The 14005-nt window shown below is 41.6% G+C and overlaps 1 protein-coding gene across 3 annotated transcripts in view; it reads left to right on the top strand.

Moving 5' to 3' along the window:
• The window catches only part of mttp (microsomal triglyceride transfer protein), a 28147-nt gene extending 21207 nt beyond the window's left edge, over positions 1-6940 (top strand). For all 3 annotated transcript variants that reach the window (XM_084318487.1, XM_084318488.1, XM_084318486.1), the window contains 2 exons: positions 4653-4823; positions 5933-6940. In XM_084318487.1, coding sequence (XP_084174613.1) covers positions 4653-4823; positions 5933-6080 — 319 coding nt within the window. In that variant the 3' untranslated portion in view covers positions 6081-6940. The remainder of the gene's footprint in view (positions 1-4652; positions 4824-5932) is intronic.
• The last annotated feature ends 7065 nt before the right edge of the window (positions 6941-14005 follow it).

Below are 14005 nucleotides of genomic sequence, written 5' to 3'. Positions count from 1 at the left end.
GGCACCTCAGTACCTCACTGACCTCCTCCACCCCTACACTTAGTCACGGTCCCGGCGATCCTCAGACACTGGTCAGCTCTCCATTCCTTGAACCAGACAGCGGACCTTTGGGGACAGAGCTTTCAGCGTGGCAGCCCCCACCCCGCAGAACTCCGCAACCCCCCAACTCTGGACTCCTTCAAAAAACTCCTCAAAACCCCCTATGTAAAGCGACCTTGGGTTTTATGAAAGGCGCTATATAAAATGAAGTTATTATTATTATTAAATGAGGATTTTACTTGATGATTTTAAATGATGTTTAGTTACGGATTTCCCCTGTTCAAAACCACCACAGTGCTCCGCCTCCTCATTATATAGACCGTCTCTGCGAGATTGACATTGTTTTTTTTAATCTACTTTTTATCCTCTTTTTTCTGTGATTTTTCTCCCATCCCAATTTACCTCTCGTGCCAATTCTCCCTTCCCTGTCCTGATTGTTGCTCGCATGTGCCCCCCACTGGCCGGTCGTAGGGAGGATAGAAGCCCATCACATGTCTCCTCCGATACATGTGGAGGCAGCCAGTCACATCTTTTCACCTGCCAGCGCGGACTCTCATTGGCGAAGTGTAACGTGTGGAAGACTCACACTGCCCCCGCCATTTTCCTGTCTTTGCTGTGCAGGCGCCCTGACCGACCTGTAGGAGTCGCTGTTTACAATGATCAGACTACCACCCATCGACTCCCCTCCCGCTGGCTCTGCCAATTGAGTCAGTATGACGGCCAGCCCAAGCCGGAGGCAACGCTGACAGCCGGATTCGATACCGGTGTCTCTTGCGTTGGTGACGAGCGCAATGTCCACTGCGCCACCCAGCCGCCTCGAGAATGACATTGTTGAATAAAAACATTACAACATCACAATAATCCAATTCGTCATGTACAATAAATGATAACCACAAGGCTTCTAATCGTTTTATGCTTATGTACTATGACACCTGGCTACACGAGTCACTGAAATGGTGCCAAAAGATACGAAATGATCTCATTATTTTGCGACCCATCGTCCTATTGGTTCTGTCGTTAGTCTTTTGGGACATAATGTGACGTGAACGTAGAGCAAAGGCCATCGTGATCAGCTACAGTACGTCTCCCTGCTGTAAATCGGTTCCGCGATTCAAACGACGCCGTGGTTTGTTTCACGAGGCCTCGCTGTGACGCCGCTGCAAATAGGTTGATGTTGACGTTGGCTCTGCGTGAATTTCAGACGGTCTATAAGTGACGTCTGATTCATTTCTTCCACTCTGACGCCTTTTGGACGTGGTCCAGGATTGTGTCAGGGCGACTATTCATGTCTGGATATGTGTGGATATGACATCAGTTCTGTCATCTTTCCTGGGCCTCTTTGTCTTGAAGGTTCTACCCGACGGCGACGATGCAACACAACGGTAGCTGTTTTTAACACCGGGGCGTTCCATCAGTCCTGTGACTGGATTTCTCACAGTGTCACATGGGGAATATACAGTAGATCCGATTTACTCCAATGTGTATGAACATTACCTATGTAAACAAACATTTCACAGCCACGAAAACAGCAAATACAATGAAAATCTCATACTGTATTCACCTATTGTCTCGGGTTAGTCCTTGTTTCATTCCCAGTTTGGATTGCTGAATGGGCCTTTAAAAGAGGAAACCACTGGGTTTTCAATTTGTTGTTTTTTGTGGCACCGTGTGCTAATTTAAACCATCTTGCAGTTAGAAATTGAAGTGAATCGCAGCACGTGCTTTAAAAAATCCTAACGGGTGAAATTTGCAGGTAGCCTCTTGCGAGCCAGATAAAAAGTCTAAAGGGCCGTATTTGGCCCGTGGGTCACTAGTTGGACAGTGCCTTATAATGATAATATGTACACAAATAAAATGTGTGTAGCACCTTTCATATAAGAATTGCAGCCCAAAGTGCTTCACAGCAGTGATGTAGACACAAAATAGACATAGGCATAAAACTTGCATAAAATGGGCATAGGCTAATTATAGACGGGCATAAAATGAGCAGAGAATTTATATTAAAACCTCCCTTATTAAATTTTTTTATAGATTTCTAAAATAAAATATATAACAAAAAAAAGATTGTAATAGATTTCTTATTGATTATGATAGATTTCTGACATTAAAATATATAAAGGACTATTAGCAGGTTTCTGACCAAATAAAAGTAATCAATTAGCATATAATAATGCAATTGTGCAGTTGCAGTACAATAAAATAGTTCTCATCTACAGTAACCTACCTCATCTAATATACTAACCTACACTGTAGCACTCAACACTTTGATAAACATTGTTACTCAGCCGATAGAGTTGTGCCCTTCCTGATGACTTGTCGTACAGAACTTGTAAGTCACTTTGCATAAAAGCATCAGCTAAATGACAGAATGTAAATGTAAATGCAAATCACAGTCTCATCACAGTCGCGTCTCATCTCATGGAATTAAACAATTCCCCTGGAACCCCCCCCCCCCCCCCCCCCCCCCCCCCCCCACCTTATAGGAGAACCACTGCCTTATAGGACAGTTCATTATGCGTTAGTGAACATTCACTTGTCTCATAGTATTCCCATGACGCGTTATGATATGCCTACCACCAATATGCCGCAGCGCCATGCACACATCCCACTGGGGGCGGCGGTTGAGATTTAATGACAATCACTTGTTATTTGATTACAATCACCGGTCGCTTTGCCCCCCCCCCCCGTGATGTAGCGCCCCGGAGATGATGTCATGGAATAGTGTCTCAGACACAAGGCGGATTATGTTCTCACACCCCCTGCTTAATCTATGATGTCACACTTGTCACACGCAACTCCTCCGAGAATGAAATGGAAAATATGGGAAGTGTAAGAGAGCACCCCGGCGGGTTATTCTGCAGACATACCGTGGGTTCACGTCTGACTGGCGCCCAGGTTTTTTACTCCAGTTCCAACGTTGTGAATCGGAGGTGGAGAATGAATCAGTTGTGTTACTCGTATAAACATCTTCTCTGGTTGGGATCTCTGTGCTGAAGCGGGCTTAGAGACATACTGTATACTTCAAGATGTTGGAAATCTCACATGTGACCTTTTCATAATGTAGTTCCTTCTCTCTTTCTCACATTATTCTTGTCATTCTCCACAATACTAATTGACCAAAGAAATAATAATAATAATAATAATAGATTTCATTGTAATGCGCTTTACAGTTGCGGGGCAACTCTCAGAGCGCTACAGTTAAGGGACTTAAAAGCTAGCGAGAATAAAGGAAAGAAAGAATATAAAAATAGGCAAGACTAAAACATAAAATAGCAGAGAAACATAGAATAATAAAACTGATAAAATAAATTGGTAAAAGAACATAAAATGTGTGGAGGAAAAAAAAATTTGATAAAAGGTCAACAGAAGGCTCTACTAAAAAGGTGGGTTTTGAGCCTTTCTTAAAAACATCCACAGTCTGTGGTGCTCTCAGGTACTACTATTACTATTGCTACTATTACTACTAATAATAATCTAATCTAAAACCATCTCGGCGGCTGTCTGATAGATTGACATACTCCTGGAAAGTCCTTCATATTGAGCTCTCTGGCACGGGTTTTGAGCAGTATTAGGGGTGGCATCTTGGTTGGCGCTTCAGGATGGGCTGATGCCAGGGTGCAGGGCGAATGGCAGAGGCAGGTGAATGGATCAGCAAGCATAGTTGTACCTCTTCCACTCTGATAATAGACTGGCCCGGCTATCTATAGGAGCAGAACAAACCGCACTGGCATCTTATGCCAAGGCATGCCTCCCATGAGCAAACGTACAGAGGTCGGATTTTCCAGTGGCCGGTGCACACTTTGATTTTGAAATCTAAAAGTAGGGGAACTGTACTCTTTCATATTAGCCGGACGTCGCCGACCTCGTCGGTCTTCGCGGCTTAGTGTCCCACACTGCGATGTCCTTTGATATTATATTTGAGATGTTTGTATCCCAAGTGCGCTGCATTTTAGGACAAATATTTCAGACAAATATGTAACCGGACCTAAAAACAGATCAGATGTGTTGACACATGTTATGACATGTACTGTATATGTATTGTGTGTGTGTGGTTTATTTTTACAAGGACAGACGCGGCCACAATGACATATTGCAAACACATGTCTGTTGTGATGTATCATAGTATTTAGCTAATGTTAGATCATTTTCCAGAGCCGTCCTTGAAGCAGGTCGGTACAAATATACAGTGCATGGGGGTTTATGTGTCCTTGCCCAGGGGCACGTCGGCGGTACTGACACCAGGGATCCAACCAGCAACCCCTCGACTACTGGGCAACCTCCCTAACCATCCTGCACACCAACATATTCATTATGGCTGGGAGGGGGGGGGTGGGGGGGGGGGGTCGATTTGTATAAGAATGCCGATTCTATCTAACATTATCTATCTACAGATATAATCGATTTTTTATTTTCAGACCAATTTCACTTGGAATGGGAAAAGTCACTCAAAACAGCTAGAATCAAATCCATGCATGTATTGAATCGAGAATCTATTTTGAGATTATTAAGCTATTGTGAGATTCCCGAATTGCTGCACCTCTAATATTCATGCACAGGACTTTGCCCCGTTGAGCCCATTCTCACCACATGTCGGGTTGGTTCTGGTCACACAGGGGCGCCCTAGTGGTCACTGGCAATGTGACGGTGGACCTGGACTTCGTCAAAGCGGGGTTGGAGGTCAGCTTCGAGACCGAGGCGTCGCTGGACTTCATCACCACCGTCCAGTTCTCCAAATATCCCTTCCTGGTGTGCATGCAGATGGACAAGACCACATTCCCCTTCAGGTACCGTCACAACCTTTGACCCGAGATACCGTGCAGATTGATTGAATGAAAATTGTATTAACAGATTGCAGAATGGGTACAATACAGTACGGCTCAATACACACAATTGTTAAGGGGATGCAGACCAGAGAAAGACTTTCGTCTTGTTTACATCAGGGTCCCCCATTTTCAATTCATAATGAATTGTAAGTAAGGGTGCCACTTGCTCCATGCAATCCATTCTTTGTGGATCTAGCCCATACTGTATAGATAAGTAGGCCAGGGGTTCCCAAACTGCTCAGGTGAACAAGAGGGGGGGGGGGGTGGAATGGAGGGAGAAAAATATGTTGTTCCCTCATATAGCTGGCACAGAGCGAAAACAGTGTGAAGAGAGCTCTGGCTAAGCGAGACTACCAGTAGAACAAAAAAATCATAGCGGAACAAAGTTGTGTAGGCTATTCAGATTTGAATACAAGAGCTTGCTCAGTTGCCGCCATACATATCACCTGTGGTAGCGAGCTAGCTAGCTGACGCTACATTAGCTATCCAACCAGGGAGAGAGAAACATCAGAAAACAAAATGAAAAGGTTTTGACACCCTGCTAGGAGCTGAAAAAAAAGCAGACGTAGACATGAAATGATGCGTTAACAATAACATGGTTTCACGTTACAAAGCCAAGAACAAGACCGAATGACGAGGCACACCTCTACCTTAACTTCAAAATAAAAGCATGAGAAAGTAATTTCTTTATATATACTGTATATATAAAATGTCAAGCAGTCATCATCGTACTATGACACCCAATAAATGCACACCAGAACACTGTTTGAATGAGAAGAAAACAGTAGAAAACGGATACAAAAAAGATTTTGTCATGCTCTTGAGGAATTGAAAATGGAGGAGCCTTATGTAAACAAGACGAAAGTCTTTTTCTGGACTTCATCCTCTTAGCAGTTGTTAGTATTGAGCTGTACTGTATTGTACCCATTCTGCAATCTGTTTATAACGTTTTCAATCAATCAAATCAAGGAACCAACTGTCAAGGATCAGCGTGTACAAAAGTGACGTTTTCATTATCGATTTATTGGTTTTTCATTCAGTATCCATTGTGTTTTTCCACCCCGTTACAGTGAGTCGCTGAAGAAGCACGAGAGCTTGCCCTCAGGGAAGAGGTTCGCGTCGCACAGGGCCAGGAAGCAAGTCATACCGGGCTCCGAGTTCCCTCTCCACCAGGATAATTCCAACATGTGTAAGAAGGTTTTCGACTCCAGTTGGTAGAGGAGAGAGAGAGATGAGATGAAGTCGTTAATCGTACGGGCAGGTTCTATCTTAGATCTACTCGACACTACGGGCTCGGAAGAAGATTCACTACATTCAGGGACACCTACCACACCTCAGCCACATGCAGCGTAAGAGGATAAGGAGGGGGAAAACAGTGTTGTTGTTGTTTATTTTTTTTAATACAAGCAATGTTTACATTCCTCCCGAGTATTTAAGTCAAATTGATTTGACGTTTTGTGCGAAATCTGGGGTCGTCTTTATACAGGTTTCATTTGATATCTATTTATAATGGGTACACGTGTATCATTTGTTTGCTAGGATACATAATACTCAGTATGAATAGTAGTATTGCCACAGAGATTTCCCCCAACTGAGACACAGTATGTAAATATCACTCACAAAATAGATTCTGCAGGATTGGCTTTTTAGCATGAATACAAATGCTCCTAAATTATACTTTGTTTTTGTTTCGTTTGCTGAACATGGTGACTAAAGCAGAAACCAGAATAATGGTTGTTGAACTGAATTAATTTCATCTTTCAGGGTCATGTTGGTGGGGTTTTACAATTGGTCCAATTTAGATAACATGGGCACATAAGTCTATCCTTACAAGATGTGAGTTTAAATTGTTATTTACAAATGACAGTCCATCAACACTTATATATAAACTAACATCTTTTTGTACCGGGACATTTTTGAAGCCATTTTTTTAGCTACTCTTATGAACTCATCTTGATCAATTTGTTAGGTTGTAATTGCACTGAAACAAGTTAGGACCACTGGACCCCCTCGGCTTGTGTATTCAGATTCAGAAGCCATGTATTTATAAGATTGTTTGAATAAAGAAATTAAAAGTGGGAGGATTTCTGTGTGACTCTTAAATGCCCATAACACTTCCCTTCTCAATGGTCATGGATATGTTGAGGTTAAAAAAGGGGCCTTGAATCACAATAGACATACTGTACTGCTACTGCAATGGACATACGCTATGACCGTTCAATGTCACAACAATCTAATTTGGACCGTGCACATACTGCTAAACCATCTATTTGAGATCCTCATCATAGATAGTTTGAAATATGAGAAGCCACTTGGCCGACATATTGGACAGTTTAAGCGTAAAGAACAATGCCTGACTTTTTGATTGATTGAAAACTTTATTAACAGATTGCAGAATGGGTACAATACAGTATGGCTCAATACAAACAATTGTTAAGGGGATGCAGACCAGAAAAGGACTTTCGTCTTGTTTACATCAGGGTCCCCCATTTTCAATTCATCAAGACATTTATGACATACAAGATATACAAATATACAGTACTGTTTAAGAGAAAGAGATCATAAAAAAATATATATACATTCGAGGGGGAAAAAACTACATTGGAGGGGGTTGGGTGGGGGGGCGGTTTGGACATTTACCGGGGCCAGTTTAGAATTGCAGCCACCCGTAGGTGCTCTTTGAGAGCGGTTTTGAAGGAGGGTAGGGATTCACATAATTTTACGACTGTGGGTGGGGCATTCCACATTGTTGTGGCATAATTGCAAAATGTGTTTAGTCCCTTGTTTGAGCGAATCTGGCTTGAACATGATTTGTGGAACTCCCTCTGGTGTTGTGGTCGTGGAATTCACTGACCTTTGGGAAGTATTTCGACATGCACATGGGTATCTTAGTGGTGTAGTGTATCTTGTAGACCAGGCCCATTGCAAGTTGCTGTACTCTGGCGTCTACTGTAAGCCATCCTAGGTTGTCAAAATGGGCAGGGGTGAATGGGTTTTAGGGGTAAGGTCAAGCAGTAGTCTGACCAGTTTTATTTTGTGATGTTTGTAGTCTTGTTTTTAGGGCCTTTGAGGTGCTTTGGTACCATGAGGTGCAAGCATAATCGTAGTACCCTTGTACGAGTGCTCCTCTTAGTCTTCAAGGTATTCTTGTTTATCAGAGAGGAGATCCGGTACAAGAATCTTGTTCGTTGGTTGACTTTTTTATTTATTACATTGGTTGCCATTTTGTCACAGGAAAGATTTGCCTCTAGGATGGAACCCAGGTAGGTAATTTCATCTTTCCTTGTGACAATATTGTCACCCACTGTAACAGAGAAGCCGTTGGCCTTGCTGAGTTTGTTATTTGATCCAAAGAGAATGGACTGTTTTACCCAGGTGTAATGATAGTTTATCAGCGAGCCAGGTGCAGATTCTGCCGAGTTCAGAGCTGAGGGCTTTTTCAACCTGCAACTTGTCCCTGTCAGAGACCAGCAGGGCTGAGTCGTCCGCGAACAGGAACAAGTTGCAGTCACAAGCTGATGACATGCCATTTGCATAAATTAGGAACAGTAACGGTCCTAGTATGCTTTCTTGTGGAACACCACAGCTCACTGGGAGGCGGGGGGGGGGGGGGGGGGGGGGGGGGTGACAGTGTACCGTTTACCTCCACCACGGTTTCGACTGAAGCACTAGTAATATCCTCATGACTTCTCTGAGAGTTTCTACTGAAGTACTAGTAATATCCTCATGACTCCTGTGAGTTTCTACTGAAGTACTAGTAATATCCCCATGACTCCTGTGAGTTTCTACTGAAGTACTAGTAATATCCTCATGACTCCTGTGAGTTTCTACTGAAGTACTAGTAATATCCTCATGACTTCTGTGAGTTTCTACTGAAGTACTAGTATGGTGTGCACCACAGCAGACTAAAGTTTAGAGAATTTTAATATTTGAGATATTCATATATACAATGATCTATATGGTAGTGATCGATTAATTGGTTGGCTGACATTTTACATTTTGAGATAATCTGCATCTGGGACCACCTAGTCATTGAGCATGTAGAGTAACTATTACTTCTTTTGGTGACCTAGTGCCTGAAAGCCGTCCCATGGAAGTGGTCAGGTCCGTTTGTTTGACTTCTTAAAGTGCATTCTTGTCTGAAAGCCAGTGTAAATCTGCTGCATGAAGACTATAAAACAATGTAGTCCCTCAGAAAAACTACATTTTGTTTGTAACTTACGGCAACATATGGAGAAACACTTTAATCAACCGATTCAAATTCTTTGAAATACTTACAAATCATTCCAGAAGGTTACTGGTTGTACATGTTCAAATTGCTACTGTTAGACTATTAATCAACTATGAGTTTAAAGGATTTAAGTGTTTTTCCTCAAGCGGTGGATTCGGGTTGTGGAACGATTCTAACAGGTTAAGGGCATTCATCCATTATAAATTAATTAATTAATTCAGGTAAAATATGCCTTCTTATATTTAATTTGAACCTATTGAAGCCAGGTGAACATAGTGATCACTGGGGCTCTTGGAAGTGACCTTATCCACAGTAACCCACCTACCGTATTTCCAATAAATTCTCACCCACACTGTGTTCTCTCTGGTCTCATTGTGAGTGCTAGCATGACTCCAAGTATACATGTTGTTGGGATTCTACCACAACCCTGATTAAATACACATTGAAACTGAAAGGCCTATTTAGTCAAATGTTAGGGAGGTTTTGAGGGGCTTTGACGTCTTTATGTAAATTATATGATCATGATTACAGTATGCCTAAATCTTCCAGGATTGTCTGGAAAAATTAAATGTTTGTCAATATCATGCTATTTACATAAATTAGACAACAGCATCTGTTATAAATCCACATTTGTCAGCATGGTTGGCTGACATTTGACATTTTGAATCGGCATCTGATCGGCATCGGACGATTCCTGAGCTCACAAGGCCGATAAACAAAAAATGTCTGCATATATCTTGCATTTTTGTGCTTGCTGTGTGTGTACGTGTGTGTGTGTACAGTATGTGTGTGTTTGTCTGTGCTTCAATACGCCAAGCTAACTTGGCACAGTGTTTAATGAGAGACTGTAGTGTTTTTTTGGGACAGAATCTCCGTTCTATCACATTGTTGTCTAAGGTTAGTCACTTGGTAGATGATGTGAGCAACAATTTAAAACAAGTGCACTGCAGAGACAGTGCAGATCTACTTAAACAAACAGAACGATGCAGACAGACAATAACATTAAATAAATGTTAATTTAAGTTCAGCAATTTTGTATCTCATTTGTTATTAGATAGATATATAGATAGATAGATAGATACTGTATTGATCCCATTGGGAAAATGCAGGTATCCAGTAGCTCTCATCAGTCAATATTACAGTTGACAAACGTTAAAAATGGACACACAATAAAAGTGTCAAATGAGTAAAGCAATAAGGTGGACAAACTATATTTTTTTTTAAGTTTAAAAGCAGTCAAATATATCAATAAATCAAGGTAAATGAGCACTATTGCACTGTTAAAAAGTGCACATTAGCCATTGCACATTGTCCAATGGGAGGGGGGGACGCATGAGTCGCTACCCTCGCCTGGGGTCTTAAAGTGGTGTTATTATTATTAAATAGTATTTTATTAGATGCAAAAGGAAAAACATATTGGCATTATAAATCGGCCATCAGCCACCCTGCCCATCGGCCATTGAAAAATCAGTTGGCCAATACTAGTATCCATTTATTGCTGTTTCCAAGTACTTTCCAACATGGTTTAATTGGAGACATACTGCAGTGTCCTGAACAAGGCAAACACCACACACGCCCAGGTGAGGCAGTAAATCTCTGACTTGTCTTGTGTCACAGTTGTGACATCAGAGCCGCTATTGGCATGCGACCTCAACAACTGGGCCTTAATGTAGATTCTTTAGAAACCACGGAGAGCAGCTGGGAGCGAACCGGTGTCTGCCAGTCTCTGCATCCAAGGCAACGGAATCAACACTCCAGCAAACTGTCAGGTTCAACTTAAGCCCGGGGGGGTGATGTTTCAGCGCCCCCAGAAAGCTAACCTTGCACACAGGCGGACGCCAGCGCTTTAATGAGTCTGTCCTCATCAATCTATGTCATTCCCTTCAACTGTCTTCATTTGTTTCTCTCTCCTGTTTTCAATCATGCAATTTTGACACAATCGTGGTTAAATAAAAGTAAATAAGTCACAGATGTATTAGTCCTACTTTCCCCCCGCAGACAGCAGTCTCGTCAGGCCTACCACTGCGGTATTGGTTTACACCCCCCCCCCCCCACCCCACCCCCCAAAACTAATTGTAAAATGTAAACATGGTTTTCCTTCGAATTGTTAGAAGGGGCAAGGAATGATCTGGCAAACGTTACGCCCGTTCCAGTTCTGCTTCTACAACATCTCAGGCAGAAAGGACCGATAGAAGGATAGAGCCAGAGAGGACGTCTGCAGGGAGCATCAAGGTCGTTTTTCCATTTCAAAAGAGCAATCGGATACAATTACAGATGTTATCCCATTGTCAAAACAGGATATCCCACGTGGGGTCAGGAGGCCTAAATTGTGTTAATGAAAATCCATGTTAGGGGGGCCACCAGACATATTATATCTGTACAAACGGACACAGACATATTCAATAGCTTGCATTTTGATTTTTATTCCAGACAACGTGTAGACGTGTTGTCTACACACAGCATTTTTCCTTCTCAGCTTTCATTTCCTTCAACTTTGTGCGTGAAAAACACTGCACTGCTTTTTTTCTCGCCAGGTATCTCTCCACTCTGTCATCCCAACCTCTGTCTCCTCCTGCGGCATTCAGCCCAGTCACATTCCGTGCACTACACAACATACATAAACCAAACACGACTGCATTGCAGTCCTTGCTGCCAATATGGCATTTCATTCAAAGTATGACGTATTTCCATAGAGCGTTCATCCACGTACATTGTCTCGAACCATGTCACCTTCAAGTAGCCATCTATACCATTCATATTTTTTTTTAAAGCAAGCTTTGATAAGAGTCCATTCCTTCTCGTTAGACACAGTATCCCACGTGAATCGAGGCCAGTAGGATTGTTAAAGGATGTTTTGAAGGATGTTGACAAAAACAGATATTAATATTACAGTGCATTGTTCTGGGCAAAATTTACCTAAAGTGATTATACATTTGTTTGAAAAGTCTACATTATGCTATATGATAACTAATGTTTTCATCTATTCATTGTTATCAGCGTTGATGACGAACTAGTAGTAATTCAAGTGCATTAAGTACATTATTAAAGTATTCACAAAGGCATGTTGTTCAATAAACTGAAATAAATGTGAAATATAAGGCATTCGTGTATAACATGTTCATAACACGAGAATAACTTATCTGGAGAATAAGCTTTACAAATTAAAATACAGTATATATTTATATTGCTGTACATTATTATTATTTTTTTATACAGGGTTATCAAAATGATTCTCAAATCACATCTGAAATCAGTGAGTTGGACACATGTTTTGTTTTAATCATTCCTGTCACCTTTAAACTAAACAAACAGCTTCAGGAACGACTGCACCATGAAACACAAGCAGGGAAAATGAAGCAGATGTGAACAATGTTTTTTGTGCATGTTGGCAGTTTTACCAAGTTTCATTCATTAAAAATTACAATTTCAGAAACAAAGTTTCTTCTTTGTTTGGCAACAATTAACTTTGGACACTTTGTGTACTCAATTACGATGTCAAATGTATTAATTCCAATATGCCTTAAAAACATGTTATGAATATTTGTGAATAAAGAGCAACCCATGTCCAATCTATTGCATAGTTAAAAAGAAATCTTCCAAATCACTGCATGAATCCATATCATCTGTATTGAAATAGATGCGATAGGCACTTACTATAAAGTCTGTCGTCACATAAACATAATAACATGTATTTTACAGGATTCTGGTATAAAGACCGACCAGCAGCTCCAAATACCTTGTAATGCGTGTTAAGATTTGAAACATGCTAAAAAAAAATAGCAACCCAAAAATAGGCATTATTCACACACGGAACATAATATAACTGAGGAAAGCACCTTTACTAAGCACGAGGATCTCTGTTGTTGCACACTGCAAAATAAATATCATATTCAAAAGAAAACAAGTGCAGGGACAAAGAATATAAATAAAATAAAAGACCACCGTCATACAGAGGTCACGAATGAACAAAGTCAACGTCAGTGGTCTCAGTGGGACCAGTCTTTGGGAGGGCTTGCACAAACTAGGACACTACACAAGCCTATACATATTTCAGCTTAAGTAGTACGATAATAGTATCGAGCGTGTCGCAAAGCGAGATCTCAGGATAGGGAGATGTGAGCGTGTTTTAAAAGACACGACTAATGGACATCTCTCTATGTCTGACACCGTACGTCTCTCCGCGTCTTAATACTGTATACGTCTATGTCTATCACTGTATATACGCCCCTCTCGACCGTGTGGTAACTTGACTCCTTGTTGTATGTTCACAGAGTGCTGAAATGCCACGCATAGCTGCCGGACACATACACACTTACACAGGACAGACGTGCACTGTCACCTCTCTCCTTACACAAAAAGTGTAAGAGGAACTACAACTGATAGAGGAGGACATCCCCTAAAAGTCTCGACCGTCGCCGGCGGCTCCACTATTGCCCGTCGGTAGTCGGTACTCGGGGGAAACGTTGTCCCGAGTAACGCTGCCGGACCTGTGGAGACACCGGCTTCGGTCAATCTGAGCAACACACTGCGAGTGTGTTTCTCTTCTCCTATAATCACAATACATTGACATAATAATACGAGGAGGGTGCTTTCGACATGAAACGACAGACGTACGTTAAGTTATACAGCTATAGCAGTTATGCAGGTATTAGCAGCACCATGTGACCCAAGACCCAAAGGAGACGTGTATACTTCTGGCCGAGTATGAGCCGCCTATTCTAAAGATAAATGTGTTTTGTGTGAGTAATAATAATAATAATAATAATATTCTGAGTTAAAAGTAATATGAAGGCTCCCTCTTATTCAATTGACCTATGTCAAACCCTGCCCTCTTTTCTTGATTCAGGGAAGTGACAGTTGTGATTGGAAGATCAAGAAAAGAGGGTGGGGGTTTGAGAGATTATGTCAATTA

Source organism: Notolepis coatsorum, assembly GCF_963971535.1.
Source record: "Notolepis coatsorum genome assembly, chromosome: 7".
Lineage (NCBI taxonomy): Eukaryota > Metazoa > Chordata > Actinopteri > Aulopiformes > Paralepididae > Notolepis > Notolepis coatsorum.
The sequence above is the reverse complement of the archived record's forward strand: the minus strand, read 5'-3'. Positions and strand labels throughout refer to the sequence as shown.